Source organism: Cavia porcellus, unplaced genomic scaffold (assembly GCF_034190915.1).
Source record: "Cavia porcellus strain 051 isolate PalLab524CR breed Dunkin Hartley unplaced genomic scaffold, mCavPor4.1 scaffold_5, whole genome shotgun sequence".
NCBI lineage: Eukaryota > Metazoa > Chordata > Mammalia > Rodentia > Caviidae > Cavia > Cavia porcellus.
Window position 1 is genome coordinate 15,467,647 of NW_026947488.1, and position 20,530 is coordinate 15,488,176.

At 44.9% G+C, this 20,530-nt stretch overlaps 2 protein-coding genes across 7 annotated transcripts in view; one reads left to right on the forward strand and one right to left on the reverse strand.

The window, feature by feature from the left end:
- Positions 1 to 16,885, forward strand: part of Ncoa5 (nuclear receptor coactivator 5) — a 33,796-nt gene extending 16,911 nt beyond the window's left edge. For 2 of the 4 annotated variants that reach the window (XM_003467702.5, XM_063248256.1), the window contains 6 exons: positions 5,419 to 5,745; positions 6,912 to 7,042; positions 8,874 to 9,000; positions 12,698 to 12,897; positions 14,195 to 14,515; positions 14,998 to 16,885. In XM_003467702.5, coding sequence (XP_003467750.1) covers positions 5,419 to 5,745; positions 6,912 to 7,042; positions 8,874 to 9,000; positions 12,698 to 12,897; positions 14,195 to 14,515; positions 14,998 to 15,587 — 1,696 coding nt within the window. In that variant the 3' untranslated portion in view covers positions 15,588 to 16,885. Of the gene's footprint in view, positions 1 to 5,418; positions 5,746 to 6,911; positions 7,043 to 8,873; positions 9,001 to 12,697; positions 12,898 to 14,194; positions 14,539 to 14,997 lie in introns of those variants that run through there. The other 2 variants (XM_063248257.1, XM_023564239.2) reach the window with 2 other exon arrangements.
- Positions 16,886 to 17,770: 885 nt separating this feature from the next.
- Slc12a5 (solute carrier family 12 member 5) overlaps positions 17,771 to 20,530 on the reverse strand; it is a 36,048-nt gene continuing 33,288 nt past the window's right edge. For all 3 annotated transcript variants that reach the window (XM_063248254.1, XM_003467701.5, XM_063248255.1), the window contains one exon: positions 17,771 to 20,374. In XM_063248254.1, coding sequence (XP_063104324.1) covers positions 20,283 to 20,374 — 92 coding nt within the window. In that variant the 3' untranslated portion in view covers positions 17,771 to 20,282. The remainder of the gene's footprint in view (positions 20,375 to 20,530) is intronic.

The window sequence follows — 20,530 nt, forward strand, 5'->3', positions numbered from 1 at the left end:
GAAGAAAGGAGTTACTACTGACCTCTTCAGAAAAGAAAAAGTCAGGGTTGTTTTCTCACACACCTTCTCTACAGCTAAGGCCAAAGAACATCATCCTGGACCTGAGGTTTCATTTTGTTGCCAAAGAACAGCTAAAGGTCCATCACAGTCTACTAGGATGATCATCATTTATCAGTTCTTGTTCTTTAGGCTTTCAGATGCCTGGTGCCCTAAAGCTTCTTACAGCTTGGCAAGAAAAGCACTTCTACCAGAAGCATATCACTTGGCATTTGTGCCATGGTTTCTCCCTTCACCTGTTCCTCCCTTACCACCTAAATGTTTCCAGTGTTGATAATCTTATTTCTGTCAAGGCAGAGAGTATTTGACCTCCTTCCCTCATACCCTGGCAGAATAGATCAAAAGCTTACTGTAGAATTTTAGTTGTGTTTGCCACATGCTTCAGTTTGTGTACTCTAGTGCTAAAATTTAACCACTGTTAATTTCTTTTTAGCCTCTAGCGCCATGGTACATGAGGGTGTGATGCATTGATTTTCCTTAGTAAAACATCTGTGGTACCATGCAGTGATATTGTGAATCTTATTATGCTCCAGAAATCTCTGCTTGTAACCTGCTATCCTAAGGTCAAGCTTCTCATGCAAGAGGCTTTGTCCTCTTGATATTCTAGATCTTGTACCCTGTACCACCCATTTGTTAACTGTATTCTGCTCTGAGAAAACTGGTGGAGCCAGCAATAGGAGACCTTTTGTTTGGAGGAGTTCTTTGTTTGGCTCTTAAAATGACCTTAAAAGGTTTTTTATTTTGTTTCTGTCTCCAGAAGAGGAGCAGTACACCATAGTGTTCATCTTCTAAAGAAAAAAAAAAGGGGGGGAAAGAGATGCGTTACTTTTCATTTTGGAGAATTAATCTTTTCTCTCACTGCTTCCACTGCTCCTTTGGTTCTGTTATCCCTCTACATTTTTATCCAAAGGCAAGTGAGAAGAGATAGTTTTCTCATAGATGGAATTTAGGTTCTTTAATAAGGAAGAGGAAGGGTTTGCTGACTCAAACTAGAAGCACAGACCCAGACTTTGCTAAAAAGAGGATTATAGTCAGCCTAGAAGGATTGACTTTGACAGGTCAGATTTTTCAGTAGAGTCAGAAGAATGAGACATGGGGTTGGGAATGTAGCTAAGTGGTAGAATGCTTGCTTAGCATGCATGAAGCTCTGGGTTCAGTCCCTGACACAAAATGAGAACCAGATATGACATTTGTAATTGCCCTAAGGCTATGAATAATATACTGTGACATGGTGTTCTTATCTGCATTCCCTACCCCATTTCTACCAGCCCAAGGCTTTGTGTGTAGTCTGTGGTCTGTCAGGTTCATGATATTTCAGTCCTGTTTTAAAAAATACTTGAAATCTGACTCCCATCTCTAACAACTACTTTTGACTGCTCCCCAATGCAGCTTTATTCACTGATCATTAATAATCCAAAAGTATTTTGCAGTTGTTGTTTCTTATAGGTCCTGAATGTTTGCCCACGTTTTTACCACATCAAATATTACACGTTAGGAGGATTGTATGACATGATAGAAAAAATTGACACAATCATGGTTAATCTGTACCTTTTTCCGACAAGAACTAATACCTCTTTATTGAAATTCCCTGATCTACCATGTATTTGCTCCCACAAATCAAGAATACTAGTGAACCTTGAAATATATGACAGTGCTGTGTGGCTGTGGTCCCAGCTACTCAAGAGAATGAGGCAGGAAAATCACTTGAGTCCAGGAATGTGTGATTCTTAACCTTTAAAAAAAAATAAAAGTGTATGGGGGAGGGAAGCTTTATCATAAAAGGAAAATTGACATTTATTTTTACTGTGTCCATGAGGATGAAATGGAATTGAGGTTTGCTATTTTCTACCAAGCTGATGGCATAAGGATTAACACCTGTATATATAATCAAGGTAAATGACCAAAGTATAAACAAAACATGGTGCCTGTTTTGAGAAGGCTGGCGGTTTGGTAGGGTTACTCAACTCATTAAACATTTACTGAACTCAGTGTTAATGGTCTGAGAATATAAAGCCTTTAACAGAGCTGTTTGGAATAATTTTTTTTAATTATGTGAAGCCAAGCATGGTGGTGAATGCCTATAATCCCAGCACTCAGGAGTAGGAGGATCCTTGCGAGTTTGAGGCCATCCTGGGCTACAAATTGAGCTTAAGGTCAGCCTGAACTGCATAGTAAGACCCTGTCTCAAGAAGTCAAAAAAAATTTTTAAAAGTTGATAGGAAGCCATGTAGACAAATATGTCAGTCATGTTGCATGACAAAGAGGATATATCCTAAGATGCATTATTAGGCAGCTTTGTGAACATCATAAAGTGTATTCATCTAAGATACTTCACTAGCCAATATAATCGTATAGGACCACTGTTGTATATGTAGTCCATCACTGAACTGTTATTATGTAACATCACTCTAATCACATAAGTGAAGTAATAAAAGTATGTGTGAAAGCAAGACTCATTCAGCATATTTATAGAGCATCTGCTACATGCCAGATATTTTACACAGTGGATTTACAATGCAGAATCAAACTGACATAGTCCTTGTCCTTGTGGAACTTGCAACCTATTAAGACAAATATTAAATAAGTACTGTCAATTTGTGATAAATAACATAAGTAAAAACCATACATGAGACTGGATGTGGCAGCACCTGCCTGTAATCCCAGCACTTGGGACACTGAGGCAAGAGGATCCACTGTAAATTCAAGGCCAGCCTCGGCTACAAAGTGGGTTCTTCAAGAGTTCATGAAGGCCAGAGGCAGTAGCCCACACTTCTGATCCCAGCACTAAGGAGTCTGGAGTCAGGAGGATCATCATGAGTTCAAGGCCAACCTGGACTACAAAATGAGACCCTGTCTCAGAAAACCAAATGAATGAATGAACGTGAGGAAATGAGGTAGCTCAGTGGTGGACCATCTGCTTACCACGTTTGAGGCGTTAGGTCAGTGACGGCAAACCTTTTACAGCTTTTAATGTTAACAAACAGCCACTGCAGCAAACGTGTCATAGGTTCACTACCACTGTCTTAGGTCCAGTACCCAGCACTATAAAATCAGACTGAGAATTAGGGGCAAAAGATACAAACTTAAACTAACAGAATCAGGGAATAAGAGCTACTTCCATGCTGAGCCCTAGAAACAAGCATGAAGAGATGATGAAAAGCCTGGGCTAGCCGCAGTTAAAAGATCAGTGTGCCAAAGAAGTAATGAAGTAGGGAGAAAGTGGAATAAGACTGGAGAGAATAAGAGCCAGCTAAGATCATGCAGGACATTTCTCACCTTGAGACGGTAAAGATTTTGTATGTGGATTGAATTCTAAATACTGTGAGAAATAGGTGAAGGTTTTATATAAATGATTACTTAGAGCAGTAGTGGTGAACTTTTTAGAGCTTTCAATGATACAGACATCCTGCCAGGCACGTGCCACGGGTGGCCACCACTGCTCTAGAGTAATATTTCTGGATGAAGAAAAACATACATGGGCCGGGGATTTAGCTCAGTGGCTTAAGCACCTGCTTAGCAAGCACAAGGTCATGAGTTTGATCCCCAGTACCAAAAAAAAGAAAAGAAAATTAAACATACATACACACAACCAGAAATGGAGAGGTTACTTTACAAGGTTCTTGCTATGGCTTAGCGATGCAGTGGTTATTGAGTAGCCTTCAGTACTATAAGAGGAGATAAAGCGGGCAGAAACAATACCAGGTTCAGGGATAGAATGAACAGAACTTGGGTAGATGAGGCCGTGAAGGAAGAGTGACATCCAGTTTCCTGGGTGGAACCACTATAGATATGCTATTTACCAAGGTGGAAGGGGCTACAGGAGGGGTCTGTTGGGGAAGTTCAGGAGTTCAGTATATGTTTTATAGAGGATATGACCCTTAAAACAGGTCAAACATGAGAAAGCTAAGTATCAAGACAAGTAATAGTGCTCTGAGAGTTAAGAGGAGAGGATCTGCAGTTCCTGAAGGATTGGGAAGGTTTCTTATATGACGTGATACATGAACTTGCCTGTGAGGATTTGGTGACAAGCAGAGAAACAGTATGAGCAGAAATACCGAGACAGAGATGTCATGTGAATTAAGGCATAAGAGAGTAGCTTAAATAGAGCTGAGGAGGTTGAACCAGGAAACAGGGAAGAGATGATAAGAAAGGACCTGATTAGAGAGGGATGCTGGGGGCATGAGAGCCAGTCTTAGACTGGTAATAGTGAAAATTGGTATCTTAGGATAGTATTTACATGTTGAATCAATTGAAATGTAAAAGATTGATTTGGTTTTGATTTTTGGGAATTCTTACTGGTGCCAGTATAGAAATAAGAATTTACAAATCTAGAGAGAATGGAAAGAAAAATGCGTATGACAAGTGACTTAATGGAGCTGGGGAAGAGGAATTAGAGTTAACATTCAAGAACTTAAACTTTGGTAACTACAAAGGTGGTTTTTTACAAAAATGAAAAAGAATGATACTGATTGGATTAAAATAGGAAGTTTTTTTATTTTAAATATGTTAAAGATAAGTTTCCAGTGGGGCACAATGTCTCATGTAAGAACTTTGAGCCAGGAGCCTGGGGATTTAGCTCAGAAGCATAAGCACCTGCCTTGTAAGCATTCAGTCATGAGTTCGATCCCCAGTAGCAAAAAAAAAAAAAAAAAAAAAGGAAAAGAAAAGAATGTTTAGCCAGTATAAATCAAGCATATCTGTGATTCCACTACTGAGAAAGCAAAATCTTGAGCAAAATCAATCCGATTATTCAGATTATTCATAAATCCCTAGATTAAAAGGGACAACTACTCAGATAGCTCTGCAAGACAGAAAGTGTTCTTGATGTTTTATTGTGTATATCATGTTTGTTTTCCTTTTTTTAACTTAATTTGATTATCTTCCCAGATACTTCAGTGATGTTTTCTGCACTTTAAATATAGCTCCTTTGATTACTATATGAAATTATGCTCTTTGCTCATTTTTGCTTCCTGAGTCTTGATCTTTACTGTGTTCCCATTACTTTCTACCCCTTGTAAAGTTTCAGACAAGTCTAATGGGAAAAAATATGTTTTAAGAGAAACACATTGCGATGTTGAAAACTTGTGGAAATTGAGGTGATAGTTTGGCATACCCAAGGAATACTGAATTACTGCCTGAAGCCTGATGTGTTTTGTTACCCAATTCCGAACTTTGGTCATGATGTCCTAAGCTCTTGAGATTCTAGAACCTCTAGACTTGTATTTAATTGTCCTTAAAATCTTAGTCATGTTCTCACTGTTAATTTTAGAGAAAAATAATTGGAGGCTTTCGCCTGTAAAAAGCTGAAGGTTGGCTACTTTCAGTTTCTTTGTCTTAGAATCTTCTTGCTACCTCCCACAGGGATCCATATGGCTTTGGAGACAGTCGAGATACAAGGCGTGATCGATCTCCAATTCGAGGAAGTCCAAGGAGAGAATCCAGGGATGGCAGAAATGGTCGGGATGCCCGGGATAGCAGAGATATTCGAGACCCCCGAGACTTGCGGGACCACAGAGACAGCAGAGACATGCGGGATCACAGAGACAGCAGAAATATTCGAGATTCTCGAGACCTAAGGGATCTTAGAGACTTTCGTGACCTAAGAGACTCTAGGGATTTTCGAGATCACCGGGACCCCATGTATGACAGATACAGAGACATAAGAGACTCCCGAGACCATATGTACAGGTATGTACCTAGCCATCCTGCTTCCTTTTTTGCTAACCTTTCTTATGCTAAACTAATTGAGAGTTCAATAAGGGCAGTGATTTGATTAGCCTTGTATATCCAATGTCAAGTAGTAGATGTGATGCTCAATGCATTTTGCCAAAAGTGTGAATGATTAAACTATGCTAAGCAAATGAATCTGGATCAGTCTTCCCTCCCCCATGAAAAACAGCAGTGTCCAAACAAAAACATAATGGGAGTACAAATTTTCTTGGCAATGCAAAAACTCAGGAAGACTAATAACCCGTTAATAAATGAATAGATATTCAACTTCGTTAGTCATCAGGGAAACGCAAATGTGTTCATAAGATACACAATAAGATACCACATCACACCTAGAAGTGTGGTTATTTTAAAAAACAAAATAAGTTGTATTAACAAGGTATGGAAAACTTGGAGCTCTTCTACATTGCTAGTGCAAAATGATACATAACCAATATGGAAAACAGTTTTGCAGTTCCTTAGAAAGTTAAACATAAAATTACTATCTGACTCATCAGTTCTACTCCTGAGTGTATACCCATAAGAATTGAAAAGCATTTAGAGAATTATACGTGAACGTGCATAGCAACATTCTGTACATGTGAAAAGGTAAGAACAATGTCCATCAGTAATGGAATGGGTTAAAAAATGTTATAATTTAATATTATTCAGTCATAAAATTAAATGTAATTTTGATACATGTTAAAACCTTAATGGACCTTGAAAGCATGATGCTAAGTGAAATAAGCCACACATAAAAAATAATATTTATTTTATGATTCTGCTTATATGAAATACCTGGAATAGGCAAATTCATAAAGACAGAAAATAGAGATACCAGGAGGGAATAGCAAGTTACTGTTTCATGAGTATAATTTCTGTTTGAGGTGATGAAGTTTTTTTGGAAATTGTTCACTGGCTTCTGAAATGAAATGTAGTTATTTTACACGTACTATATGGCAAGGACTTTCTATACATCATCTCTGTTCACACACACTCCATGTGGTTTTTGCTGCATAAGACAAACTGACAGTCAGAGATGAGAAGCTGTGAGTGACAAGTACACTCCCAAGCAAAAGAATTCTCTTCATATGTTTTCTGAAGAACAGAACAGAGTTTTAACATTGTGGAAATGTCCTTTTCAGGAGAGAAGGCTCTTATGACCGATACCTGCGGATGGATGACTATTGCAGGAGAAAGGATGACTCTTACTTTGACCGTTACAGAGATAGCTTTGATGGGCGAGGTCCTCATGGCCCAGAAAGTCGTGCAAAAGGTAAAATGCAGAATCAGCCTATTCCTATCACTGGTAGAATATTTTAAGAAAAATGGGGCTGGGGATTTAGCTCAGCAGCATAAGCGCCTGCCTTGGAAGTAGGCAGTCGTGAGTTCGATCCCTGGTACTGATAAAAAGACAAAAAAAAAATTTTTTTTTTTTAAAGAAAAAAGAGGTGTATATGGTGGCACATGCATATAATCATAGCTACTCAAGAAACTGACACAGGAGAATTGCAAGTTGGAGGCCAGCCTGGGCAGCGTCTCAAAAATTAAAGAGCTGAGGATGTAGCTCAAGGTAGAAGATCCCTAGGTTTCCATCCCTCCTACTGCAAAAAAAAAAAGAAAAGGACAACTGTACCTAATGCTTCCATTGAAAAGGAGCTAATGACTTATCCAAGCAGCTTACAAAAAAAAAAAAAAATACAAGGCCACTAACGTTTAGAGAACAGTGAGCTTGAAAATGGTTGGGGTTTTTGGTTTTTTGTTTTTTTGTTTTTGTTTTGTTTTTTTGGTACCAGGGATTGAACTCATGACCTGGCACTTGCCTGGCAGGTGCTTACACTGCTGAGCCAAATCCTCAGCCCTTGAAAATGTTTTTAAAGTACAAATGAGCATCATCATCTGGTTTAGTCATCCAATAAGAAATATGAAATTCCAACAAGAAAAGATTGAAGCTGAAGACACTAAGTGGTGTTTTGTTTTGTTGAGGGTTTTTTTGTTTGGTTGGTTGGTTTTTTGTTTTTTTGTTTTTTTTTTTTTTTTGGTCTTTTTGAAACAGGGTCTTGCTGTGCAGTTTAGGCTGGCCTTGAGCTCACTTTGTAGCCCAGGCTGGTCTCAAACTTTCAACGATCCTCCCACCTCAACCTCCTGAGTGCTGGGATTAGAAGCCTGAGCCACTATGCCTGGCTCATTGCGGAAGAGAGAGAGAGAAAGAGAGAGAGAGAGAGAGAGAGAGAGAGAGAGAGAGAGAGAGAGAGAGAGTGTGTGTGTGTGTATGTTTGTGGGGGGGGTATCTTTTTGAGACAGAGTTTCACTCTGCAGTTCAGGCTCACCTTGAACTCACTTTGTAGCCCCGGCTGGCCTCAAACTCACAGTGATCTTCCTGCCTCAGCCTCCCGAGTGCTAGGATAATAGATGTTTGCCACCATTCCCAGCTGGCATCTCTTTTTTAGGTAAAGACAAACAGTTTACTTTAAAGCCTGATTTTTTTCTCAGTACATCTTGTTCGTTTGTTTGGTTTTTTGTTTTTGTGTTTTTGAGACAGGATCTCTATGTAGTCCAAGCTGGCCTTGAAATCATAATGTGATCAACTTACGGTGATCCTCCTGCCTCAGGCTTCCAAGTGCTAAAATTATAGGCATGTGCACCACATCTGACTCTCAGTATATGTTTAAAGATTTTTCTAATTGTTTCATACCTAGCAATAATGTCTTGACTTTTTCTAAGATCAAGTAGATAATATAAAACCTTCCTACCTGATTTTTTTTTTCAAAAAAAGTTTCCAAATTAGACCAATAATGAAGTATCATCTGTCCATTATTAAGAAAATAATAATACCCAATGTTGACTAAGGTGCAGAGGAATGAGCCCTGGAGGTTCTATCTTTATAGAGGTATAAATTATCATCAGCCTTCTAGAAGACAGTTTGGTACTGGGTATCAGGTAAAGGATTAACCTGTACCCTTTAAATGTTTCACTTGGATGATTTATAATAGTAAAAAATAATAATAATGGTTATTTTAGGGGTAGATTTGAGGATTGATTCAGAGTTCTAGAGCTTGCTTTTATAAGGCAGCCCTTATTTCTGTTTTCCCTGGTGGCTTTTGCAGAGCGTTTGAAGCGTGAGGAACGGCGTAGAGAAGAGCTGTATCGTCAGTATTTTGAGGAAATCCAGAGACGCTTTGAAGCTGAAAGACCTGTGGATTGTTCTGTGATTGTGGTCAACAAACAGACAAAGTGAGACTGTGCGACATCTCCCTAACCTAAACAGGCCCCAAGCCTTGGTTGGGGCTGAGTGTTCTTTTTGTTGTTTTTTAGGCAGTGGCCAAGTTTATTCAAGAAAGTAAAAGTGTGGAGAGTAAGGGAGAAACTGGCTCTGTAGAGTGAGCTTGGGCCAAGTAAAAGGAGAAAAAGAAAGAAAAGGATACCGGAAGAAACTGGGTGGGCTGCTGTGCAGAAAGTCACAATAGCAAGTTCTTGGTAGCTGTGTCTTTTATGCAGTCCAAATCTCCGGGCAACCCACAAGAACGTCTGCATATGAGTCCTGAGAGGCAGTGCTGGAATCTCATGCCTCAAGCTGACATAGGTCTAAGCCATCCTGTTGCATACATTCAGGTTCTCCTGAGGGGTTCACATGCAGGCTTTGGCAACTGTTCCAACTGTTGTGGTATTTTATATCAGAACACATGTATCTTACCAGGTCACATCTGCTTCCCCAGCCAGCTTTGCCACACCCTGATCTCCTATCTCAGTTCTTTATGGGGTGCTGAGGAAGTGGAGGTCTCTGTCTTCTGTATCTTCTTTAATCTGGAAGGGACTGTAAACCCTATCTATTGGGAATTGTGTGCTTTTTACCTGCCTTGGGGTCCTGTGGCTGACTGACTAGGTTGAAGAAAGGAAAACCTGTCAGGAAACAAGTTAGTGACCTATTAGCCTAAATATGAAGGGCAGGTCAGATTTCCACGCTTCCTGTAGCAGCACTGGAGTTTTCCTTTTGAAGAGAAGATTCAAGTCTTCAGTGGCTCACAGGGAAGCTTTCTCCTTTGGGTGACCTTGTTCTTCACATAGTTCAGATGGGACTAACTTTAGTCTAGAAAGGTGAATCGAGTTATCTGTATCTGCCACCTTTACTGCAGCAGGTAGGGCAAAAATCCTGATCAAAAAGGTGAGGCCTGGATCAAAACCCCTGTGGGAGAACTAAATATATTGCTGTTTTTCTGTTGGAAAGGGATTTTTCTATTCAAAGACAAACAAATTGGGAGTCTGGATGTAGAGGGGATAGAGAAAAATGCATCTTTTAAATCTTAAGACTGAGAACCAATTGCACTCTCTGAAATTTTAGGAGAGAATTATGTATGAATCTGCAAATGGATTGGAATGACAGCCTCATTAATGAGGCAGAGGTCTGGTATCACCATGTGTTCTCCTGAGGGCTTTACCACAGGGAAAAGGGGAGTCTTGTGAGGGGACTGGTCAGGCTTGAGAAGACCACATTTGAGAAACTTGTCAAGAGAGGCTGGAGGTCTTTACTCGCCTTCTTGATTGGATACTGTTTTTAGTTAGGACATCAGCTGGAATCTTTTAGTCTGATACTATTGGCATAGCAGAATCTGCCCTACCAGGTATTCCATTATACCAAGCAGCAGGATCCATTTATTGGCTCATTTGTTCAGGGAGACCCGGTATGTTCCCAACAGGTAAAATCTATTTTGGCCTTAGCCAGAATTCAGGAATTGCCCCCAAATTTTGCTAGTAAAGCTCTCCCAGCAAGGGAGCAGGATGCTGTGGGATAATTAGAAACTCATGGTTAAACATTTGGCCTTCATAGTGACATATCAGAGCAGGATTAAAGAATCTGCCTAAAGATCCCCTTGATCCCAACTAATAGGGCTATAGACCTAGAGGAGAATTTTCCAAAGAAGGAAGTCAAAACAATGAGTTGTCCCTATGTCAGTAATTTGAATTGGCTCACCCATAACATCTGAATTTAGGCAGGGTTCCTCAGAGAAGATGGGGATGTCTGTGGACAGGGGCATTATACATTCCCCTAGGCCTCTTCAGCCATCTTCAGGCCTCTGCAGAGCAGGAAATGAAGGTTCTGGCTGACCTAGCACCTCTCTGGAAGTCAAGCCTCCAGTGTGACTGTGTATTCTGATATTGCTATAAGTATAGGTAGGTGATCAAAAAACCTGTCACACTGGCGTAAGCCACAAAGAGAAATTCTCATTTAGCTTCCCTGAGAGCTGAGACATAGTCACATCCAGGTTCAGACTTGCCATCAACGTATGGTCTCTGTTGGTTTCTCAGCACTGTTTTCTTCGATGTTGTCCTCACATTCATACAGATTTTCTCCTTAAAAAGACAGATGACACTGACCCTAAATGCATCTCCTTGGTAAGCCCACTGGAAAGAGAGCTTATCTTTCCCCATACTTCCACTTAATACCCTAAAGTATTTTCTGACCTGGCTCACTTTCCTGGCCTTGATCCTTTGACCAGTAATGCTAGAACATTCTAATTGCCAGAACTGTAAAATGTGCCCAGCCCTAGAGCTAGAAAGGTATAGGGATGTGATTAGCTCTGTGCAGCTGTGTAGCCTGAAAGTAGAAAAGGGGATAGATGCTAGTCAAGCAAAGCAGACAGCCCTGAATGCCTAGTGCTTTGAGAGGCACACGTCTCTGCACTTGTCAGCCAGAAACCAAGACTGCTTTGTGAAGGGTCCTGGCCTTGCAGAACTGTTAGATGACCATATTCAGCCGGAGTTCATAGCACTGTTCTCTCCTACCCCTTTACATTTGTGCTTGAAGAGGCAGAGCACAGAAGCACAAGGGAGAGTAACAGCCTGAAGGCTTGGAAGTAGCTGTTTTCACTTTCCCCAGGTAGTTAGTAAGTAACTTCATGTTGTTTTCTAGCAGTTTGGGGTTAAAGAGCTAATTTCAAGACAGGGACTAGGGAAATAGGTGTTGAGACACCAAGCAGCAGGCAGAGTTCACAGAGTCTAAGCTGTCTTGTTCGGAGATGGACAGTACTTTACCTGTAGATGGCTTTTTTAATAGCTTACATTTTAATCTTTACAGTGACCATATTACATGTTTATTCATTGAGCAAGTTCTCTGTGGGTATGATAGATACTAAGTACTGCACCTCTAATAAGCCCTTTCTCTTATAGATCTCACAACCTAGTTGAAATGATGAGCAAAATAACTATGTAGGTGATGAGTCCTGTGAGAAGAGTGTCAGGAATCTAATTTGGATTGGAGGGAAAGTCCAGGCAGTGACATAGGACCTGAACCACATTTGTAGGAACTAAGCCCTATGATTACTCTTATCAGTTAAAAAAAAAAAACTAATAAAATAAATGGATGTTGGTAAGAAGTAAGTAGATCAGGGGCTGGGGATTTAGCTCAGCGGCATAAGCACCTGCCTTGCAAACAGGCAGTCGTGAGTTCGATCCCCGGTACCGATAAAAATGAAAAAGACAAAAAAAAAAAAAAAAAAAAAAAAAAGAAGTAAGTAGATCTGCTTAAAAAGCTTCACAACTTGGCAGTCAGATGTTGGGGCTAGGATCCAAACCCATTTTTCTAGTATCAAAGCCTTTACTTTTCCCACTGTGTAATGCAGCCTCCCCAAAGACATAAATGCCACAAGTCTTAGGCAACAGAATAGTATTAAGGACCACTGAACTGGAGAAAAAAGAGAAAGATGTCACATACTGTGCTACTGGTAACTTCCTGAATGACCTCAGGCAAGTCACGGTCATTCTAGAAAAGCCAGTGTAAAAGGAGGGAATGGCTCTAGATTCTTGGAGCCTAATGGCACTAAGGTGGGCTAGATTCTGAGTTCTCTGTAGGAGCACACAGCTGGCTGAGGCACAGTAGTGTGCTCACTGAGGCTTGATCTGGGGGTGCTCAGCTGAATCCTACTTGTTCTTACAGAGATTATGCTGAATCTGTGGGTCGGAAGGTCCGGGACCTAGGCATGGTTGTGGATTTGATCTTCCTCAACACAGAGGTGTCACTGTCACAAGCCTTGGAGGATGTTAGCAGAGGAGGGTCTCCTTTTGCTATTGTCATCACCCAGCAACACCAGATTCACCGTTCCTGTACAGTCAACATCATGTTTGGAACTCCACAAGGTATGATGACCCAAGTAGACCACAGCCTCAGCGATAGTCAGTAGCATATTCTTCTATGCCTTACCATAAGAAGTGGGTTCTGCGCAGATGTCTCATGCATCTCAGGTCAAATATGGTAGAGCCCTTCTAGGTTTAGTGCACTGGAGATTTGCATAGTCATTTATTTGTGTTTATATTCTCTTAGTATACAATTCTGCACCTGCTATATACTCATTAGGTGTACACAGTAAGTGCTGGCAGATAGCAACTAGTTGTGGAGGTGGGGGTAGGGATTAGCATGTGCAGATTCTTGATTACATACATAGTCCCACAGTGTCTCCTTTCAATCTGCCAGTACAAAGTCACTGATGAGAGAGTTGGAATGAAATACACACCTCATCTCAGTAGTGAGATCTAGCTCTGTCCAGCAGACCGTTAGCACATACTGCACTGACTACCATAGTATGGTTGCTTTTACTCAGCTACCTAAATGGGGAACAGATAATATCACAGGCATTTAGGATGCTGTTCATCAGTGTGCTGAGAAGCAAGCAGATGGACTATGAAAATAGGAAGTTCAAACCCTCTAGAGGGCCAAGCTATGTTCCTTTAAATAGCTTTTTTTTTTTTTAATCTGAAATAGCTTTTAGAGTTTTGAGCCCTGAGTGTTGAGACTCAACTAGCTGATGACCTGCCTTCTGACACCCATAGTCAGCATATGTAAGGATCGCCAGTGAATTATTTGCCTCTGAAGAACAGTCTGCAACATATGTGAAGACATTTATATAAAATTCTGAGAATTCTTCTTATCACCCTGTAAGACCCTGTTGCCTACCAGTGAATACAGATTATTTAGGGTCATGGTTTGTTCTTAATCCATGGCTTTTGAACTAATAAATTCAAAATCAGTAAGCCAGCTCTGTCCTGATGAGCACAGGAGAGAGTCAGGCTTTACAGAGGGCTGCTTGGCCTCCTGCTGCTGGTCTAGAGGCTGCTGGGCTTGCCTCCCGTGGTTATTCCCCACGTACTCTCTTTGAATCTGTGGGAGGCTGTCATGTTTCTTTGGTTTTTACTACAAGCCTGTGATCTAGGAATTCCCCCAAATAAATAGCTCTATACAATGTACGTGTTCCCCACCAAACATACTCATTCGCCTCTTATCTCCCATCCTGCCTCTCCCCATTCCCAATCTTAAGGCTTTTTGTCACCAAAATTGTTTTCTTGCTGGTTTGAGGTTAGAAAAGGCTTGGTAGAATACAGCAGGCGGGCACTCAAGTCTGCCATGGGAGAAAATAACTCATGTCATTTCCTCCTCCAGAGCATCGCAACATGCCCCAGGCAGATGCCATGGTGCTGGTGGCCAGAAATTATGAGCGTTACAAGAACGAGTGCCGGGAGAAGGAACGTGAGGAGATTGCCCGACAGGCGGCCAAGATGGCTGATGAAGCCATCCTACAGGAAAGAGAGCGAGGAGGCCCCGAGGAAGGAGTGCGTGGGGGTCACCCTCCAGCCATACAGAGCCTCATCAACCTGCTGGCAGATAACAGGTATCTCACCGCCGAAGAGACAGACAAGATCATCAACTACCTTCGAGAGCGAAAGGAGCGGCTGATGAGGAGCAGCACCGACTCTCTGCCTGGTGAGCTACGTGGCAGGGCCGAGGTGAAGTTCTGACTCTGCATTTCTCTAATCCCCAGCCTCTGTTGGGAGGGTGGCAGGCCCAGGGCTCGTTGGGGTGGGTAAGGGAAATGAGCCCGTATCTTGGGTTCTCCCGTGGGCCATCCATACTGTAATTAATGATAATGATAACTTTCAATTCAAGTACTGACTTCTAATGCTTGAACTGTGTTAGTGGGTCTAGTGTTGTCTAGTGTTGCTGGCTTCCTGCTGGCCAAGATGGGTGCACACACACATGCACCTTTTGTTTAGCAGTTCTCTTGGGACTCAGGCTGTTTTCTATAAACAGCACACACCATACAGTGGCCCCTTTGGGAAGTTAATGTTGTTGTCAGTGTACTGTGAGATTGATGTGATTCAGTGATTGTTGTGCTTCCCTGGCCTACTAGGCCTTCTGCCCTTGGGGGTACTCTGAACCAGATGCCTCTGGCTTCTGTCTTCCAGGCCCGATTTCCCGCCAACCACTCGGGGCGACCTCGGGTACTTCACTGAAGACACAGCCAAGCTCCCAACCGCTCCAGAGTGGCCAAGTGCTCCCTTCTGCTACATCCGCTCCAGCCGCACCCCCCACCTCCCAGCAAGAGCTTCAGGCCAAAATCCTTAGCCTCTTCAACAGTGGCACTGTCGTGGCCAACAGCAGCTCTGCATCACCCTCAGTTGCTGCTGGAAGCACCCAGAACCAGAATTTTTCCACAGCAGCAAACAGCCAGCCTCAGCAAAGATCACAGGCCTCTGGCAATCAGCCTCCAAATATTTTGGGACAGGCAGGATCTGCTCGGAACCTGGGCCCCAGGCCTGGGGCTCCTTCCCAAGGGCTCTTTGGCCAGCCTTCCACTTGCCTAACACCTGCTAGCAACATGGCTACCCAAAGGCCCGTGTCTTCCACAGGTATTAACTTTGACAATCCAAGTGTGCAGAAGGCTCTGGACACCCTCATCCAGAGTGGCCCTGCTCTCTCCCACCTGGTTAGCCAAACCACAGCACAAGTAGGACGGCCCCAGGCCCCAATGGGATCTTACCAGAGGCATTACTGAGGCTAACTCATTCAACTGTTCCCAGTGCCCTCATCCCTGGCCTCCTTCCACTTCATTCTAAATAGAGTTGTTTGGAGGATGTTCTTTGCGCTCTCCAGGTCTACATCAAATATCATAAGTTTCTACCACCTGCTCTCCTCCTTGCCCAAGGCTGTATTGCTTGTTCCTTACAGAATCAGTTTATACTGCATTTGGGGGAGTCTTGTTTTCTTTTTTGGTAGAAAATATCTCTTGGGTTGCTCAGGCAGTTATACATGTCTGGGCTCAGTTTATATTTGATGAGGTTTCTCTGGTCCCTCTGCTGGATTTGGGGGAGAAAAGAAAGAAGCCATATCCCAGTTGGCTGAGTTTGAATGGCATTTTACATGTAAGTAGGTACCACCTGTGTTCATTGTGGGCCTACCTTTTCCCGTTCACGCACATCTACCAGAGCTTGAGCTCCTGACTAGTTCAGTAGAGGAGCGGCTGAGTATGGCAGGCAGTGTCACCATGTCCCCTTCCCATGAGCATGGGTCTCTGCTCAAGGATGCAGATCAGCTTTGATGGGTTGGTGAAGAATGACCATGGTGGCCACAGAGAGAGGAACTCTTGCCTGCATCAGGGGGTAGTTTGTTGGAGTTTTTTTTTTTCTTCTTCCGTTTCATTGGAAGATCTCCAGGAGACTGAACAGCTCCAGTCACCAGCAGTTAGAAACAAACTGTGAATCTGGGCGCCACCACTCTCCCCTCATAACACTGTCAGCACCTCCCTCTAGCGAGCAGCACTTAGGGAGGCTGCTCTTGAGAAAGCAGCCCTAGGCTCTTGACCATGGACACCCATTTTTTCAATGGCTTGAATTTTTGACTCAAAATCCCAGGCTTTTGTTTTCATCTAGATTCTTGTTCTGTTTTTTGAGCAGCAGGAAGTAGGGAATATTTGATGTCAGACTTTTGATAGCTGAACGTGTTCTCGAGAGTGGGTGTTCATAACTTTGGAGCCAGAGTAAGATTGTTGGAGGGCTTCTGGCTGCTGCTTTGAATGGAGCCAAAGGAATCTGCCCTCTCCCTAGGGACTGTGTGTGTCAGAGCCCCGTGGATCAAATCAAAAGGGGCCTCTGGCAAGGCACGAGGGAGAGCAGTAACTTCAGCTGAGTCCCTGCCATGGCTGAGCAAACAGTGGTTTGAAAACTGAAGGTCCCCAAATGGCAGCAGTTTATGTTCTGAGCTGTTTGTGTTATATATTGGGTTTTTCCCCTCTTTGGAACTCTTGTGTTGTTAAAACAAAATGGTTACTTTTTAATTAAAATGAAAAAGTCAGAACTGTGTTCATCTTCTTAGCTATGAATATGTGCAACTCCTGTTTGCAGGACACTTTCCAAGGATCATAGGGATCCCTGCCTTGAGAACCAGAGCCGGCCCTTTCTTGTCCTCAGCTGGGGATCAGGCCTCACACTCTGAAGCCTATCTTGTGTAGCTGACCTAGGGAGAAGCATTAGCCAGGCATGGTAATGCACCCCCATAACCTCCGTAGTCTGGCAGGAAGAGCACAAGTTCAAGCCTGCCTGGGCAACTTGCTGGACCCTGTGTCAAAATAAAAAATGGACTGAGGAGGTTCCTTGGTCATAGGCCCAGGTTCAGTCCCCAGTATGAAAGCAGTGAAAGCCTGCTGGCTGGTTACAGTGCACCCTACTTCTTTCAGACCACAGTGTGTCAGCAGGTGTGTCCTCTTGTTCTAGAAATGGAGGAACCATCATAAAGGCCTCTTCTGGCTGATTGGGGAGGGGGTTTCTTTTCTTTCTTTCTTTTTTTTTTTTTTTTTGGTCTCAGTTGTTACCCTTTGTTCCATCCATTGTGTGGGTGGTTGGCAGAATCTAAGTACAAATCTGAAAAAAGCCTTAGAGATTAGAGAGCCTTTAATAAACTTGGGTGAGTGGCATAAGCTTCCTGTGGGTGAGTGCAGAGTGTCCGCAGGGCTGAGTTTCCCCTAGGAAAGGCTGACAGGCTCGCAGGGGATGTGAGTGCAGCCTGACACCCAGGAAGTGCTTCCCAGTCTCAGGAGCTGGTCTCGGGGCAGTGCTGTCTGCACACAAACTGGACCGGAGGCATCCGCTCCGCTTTTCTGTCAGCAAAGTTTAATGCTTCTGACTGAGATTCTGGGTTCCTCCTGGAGGGCCCCCCAGAGTATCCAAACAGCACACCTCAGGCTTTGAAGGGTATAATAAAATTATTTTTATTGCATTTTGTGCAGACGGGAGTCTAAAAAATACAGTAAAAGCCTTAAAGCATTAAATGGGAGCATTCAACAATAAAGGAAAGAACCAACCCTCTCCTTTTCATATTGGCACAAAGAACACAAGATCAATACTGAGGCAGGATGCGGAATACTGAAACACTGAAAATTAAAGGCAGGCCTAATAATAGTAATAATAGTAATAAATACTCTTGATTTGGTTTGCAACCTTTCCTATTTACAAGAGTTTTCAACTTCATTGCATTGCCCTGCACAGAGATCATCTAAAACAAAAGCAACACTAGTTATCACTACAAGGCTATTGAAATATTGCACTCAGAATAAAAGTCACTTGAATGGACGTGAAACAGCTACAGTGATTATAAAGATAATTTGATGAATGACATGACATTCATAACAAATATTGCACATGTAGCACAGAAAACTTGGGTTTTTGTTGTGGGATGTTTGTATCATCAACGGAAACTTTGCTCTTGCCAACCAGACAGTCTGGGCCCAGATAGTGCAGCTTTGGTTCCCTAATTGGTGTTGGTGCAGCCCCTTTCCCCTTCTGCCAGTGCACCACTCCAGCCCAGAACAGCTAAGTCCCCAGCAGGGAAGACCCATGGTTCTCTGAGGTCTTTGGAAGGGTGCAGGGGGCTGGTGTCTTCTACTTTGCTATTACCTGAAAAAAATCAGGCCCGTCCCCTGATCAAACCTCAGAGTCCTTGGCCTAACCTGCAGATCTCCAGACCTGCCCCTGGCCACCCCTGACCCGCGTAGATGGCACCAGCTGCATCTCTGCCTTGAGCTCAAAGGAAAGGAGTTGATGAGGTCAGGTGTACCCAGTGGCCCAGTTCTGTGATGTGGGCAGGAGGTCTAACTAGGTGCAAGGTCAGGGCCCTGGGGCTGGAGGTACTGTACCCAATCCCAGAGGACGCTGGAAATGAGCATGCAGTGCCTGCGTCGTGCCCCTGCCCCGCGTTAGAAACGTGCCCTGGGGGAAGGGACCCTGCCAAACGCCTTTTCTAAGGGGCAGGGGGCACCTCCGACCAGGCTAGTGGAGCGGAAGCGCCGAAGACTGGAGTTGGGGAAAGCTGGAGGCCTTGGGTTCTAGCTAGAGGAGGGCAGAGAGGCGCTGAGAACAAAGTGCTTGTAACTCCAGCCCTCCCCCGGGCCACGATGCCTGGGAGACAAGCTAGAGGCCGCTGCCTAGCAGCGGGACCTGGCCTCAGAGCTCCGGGTAGGCAGCTGGTCTCCGAAGCCAAGGCCGCAAGTTGCGGAGTGACCAGGGGAGGGAACTTCAGGGGCGGTGCTAGGGCCTCCCGGTGGGTCTGGCCCCTGAACCAGAATTGCCCCTTCTTCCTCACCTGTCCCAGGGAGGGAACGCTGGGGAGGGGGGCCCTCCAGCTCCAAGATTCAGTCTTTGGCGAGGAGCCATGGGATAGGGGGCATGGGATAGGCGACAAACCAACTGAGGAGAGCTGCCTGCTCCCCAGCGAAGGCACCGGGGCGGGGCTTCCTCGGTGGGGCGCGGACCTCTCTGGGTTTCTCCCCTTAAGGAGCGCCCCTCCCCTATCCTGGCCCCAACTTGCATAAGAGCCGACGAGCAGAGGTTGTGCGCGTCTCTGCAGCCGCAGTGGAAACTCATATCCGCTGAGAGGCAAAGCCAGGAAAAGCTGGACACTTGTCTCACCTGTCTCTGATACGAACTGGAGGGAAGGGAGGGAGGCCAAGGGTGCGCGGGAAGAGCGCCGAGACGAGCGGGGAGGGGGTGTCGAGGGGCCGGGACCGCGCCCCCGCCTGGGCCTGAAGCACTTTGGCTCTCGGACTCTTGGACTTCAGGAAAACCCAGCTTCTCGAGGGCTCCGCTCTCCGGGCCCCCCAGCGGGAGAGCTCGGCTGTGGCGAGAAGTCCGTTGCGCTTCTAGTCACGTAAGTATGGGACGTTAAAAATACACGCGATGTCTCCTGTACACTATGTATAGGCTCAGCCGCACCCCGCGGCTCGGCGAGAAGGGCTGCGGGGCCGCGGGCGCGATCTTCGCCCCGCGCCCTCCCGGCCGTGGCCGGGACGGGCAGCAGCGCAGAGGGACGCAGGGCGAGGGCCGAGGAGGGACGGGGGAAGGGCCTCGTGGGCTACCTGGGGGTCCTCGGGCCCGGCTCCCCTCCTCTTCACGCCTGCTCCCGGCGTTTATTGCAGCGTCTCCTCCGGCGGGACAAGGCCGGATTTAGAAAAACGGCAGGCAGCGCCACCGCAGCCATGGACCCGCGGGACGGCGGGCGCCCGGCGCTTGGGCTCCGCACTCCTGGCGGCCTCTGCGAGTCACCCCCGACGGGCGTGGCCTCCAGCTTCAGGCAGCGGGGGAAGGGGCCAGGGTTCGGGCACAGGGTCTGTATGTAAACGGTGACAGCGGCGGGGGGCGCGGCGGGGTCTCCGGGGCCGCGGGCCGGGCGCGCTCGGGCCCGGGTGGGCAGGTCCTGGCCCTCAGGAGTAGATGGTGATGACTTCGCGGCCGCCGCCGCGGACCAGCATCACCCTGTCCAGGTGCTCCGTGAGGACCTCCAGGAACTCCATGTCTGAGCGCCAGTCAAGGCGAAAGTCCGCGCCCCTTCCCTCCCGACGTAACTGGGGCTCGCGCCCGCGTCCCTATTCGGAGTGCTGATGCTGCCGCAGGACCGGCTCAGCCTTTTTCATCCCAAAGCCTCGACCCAGGTCCCCTGAAGTCCACCTCC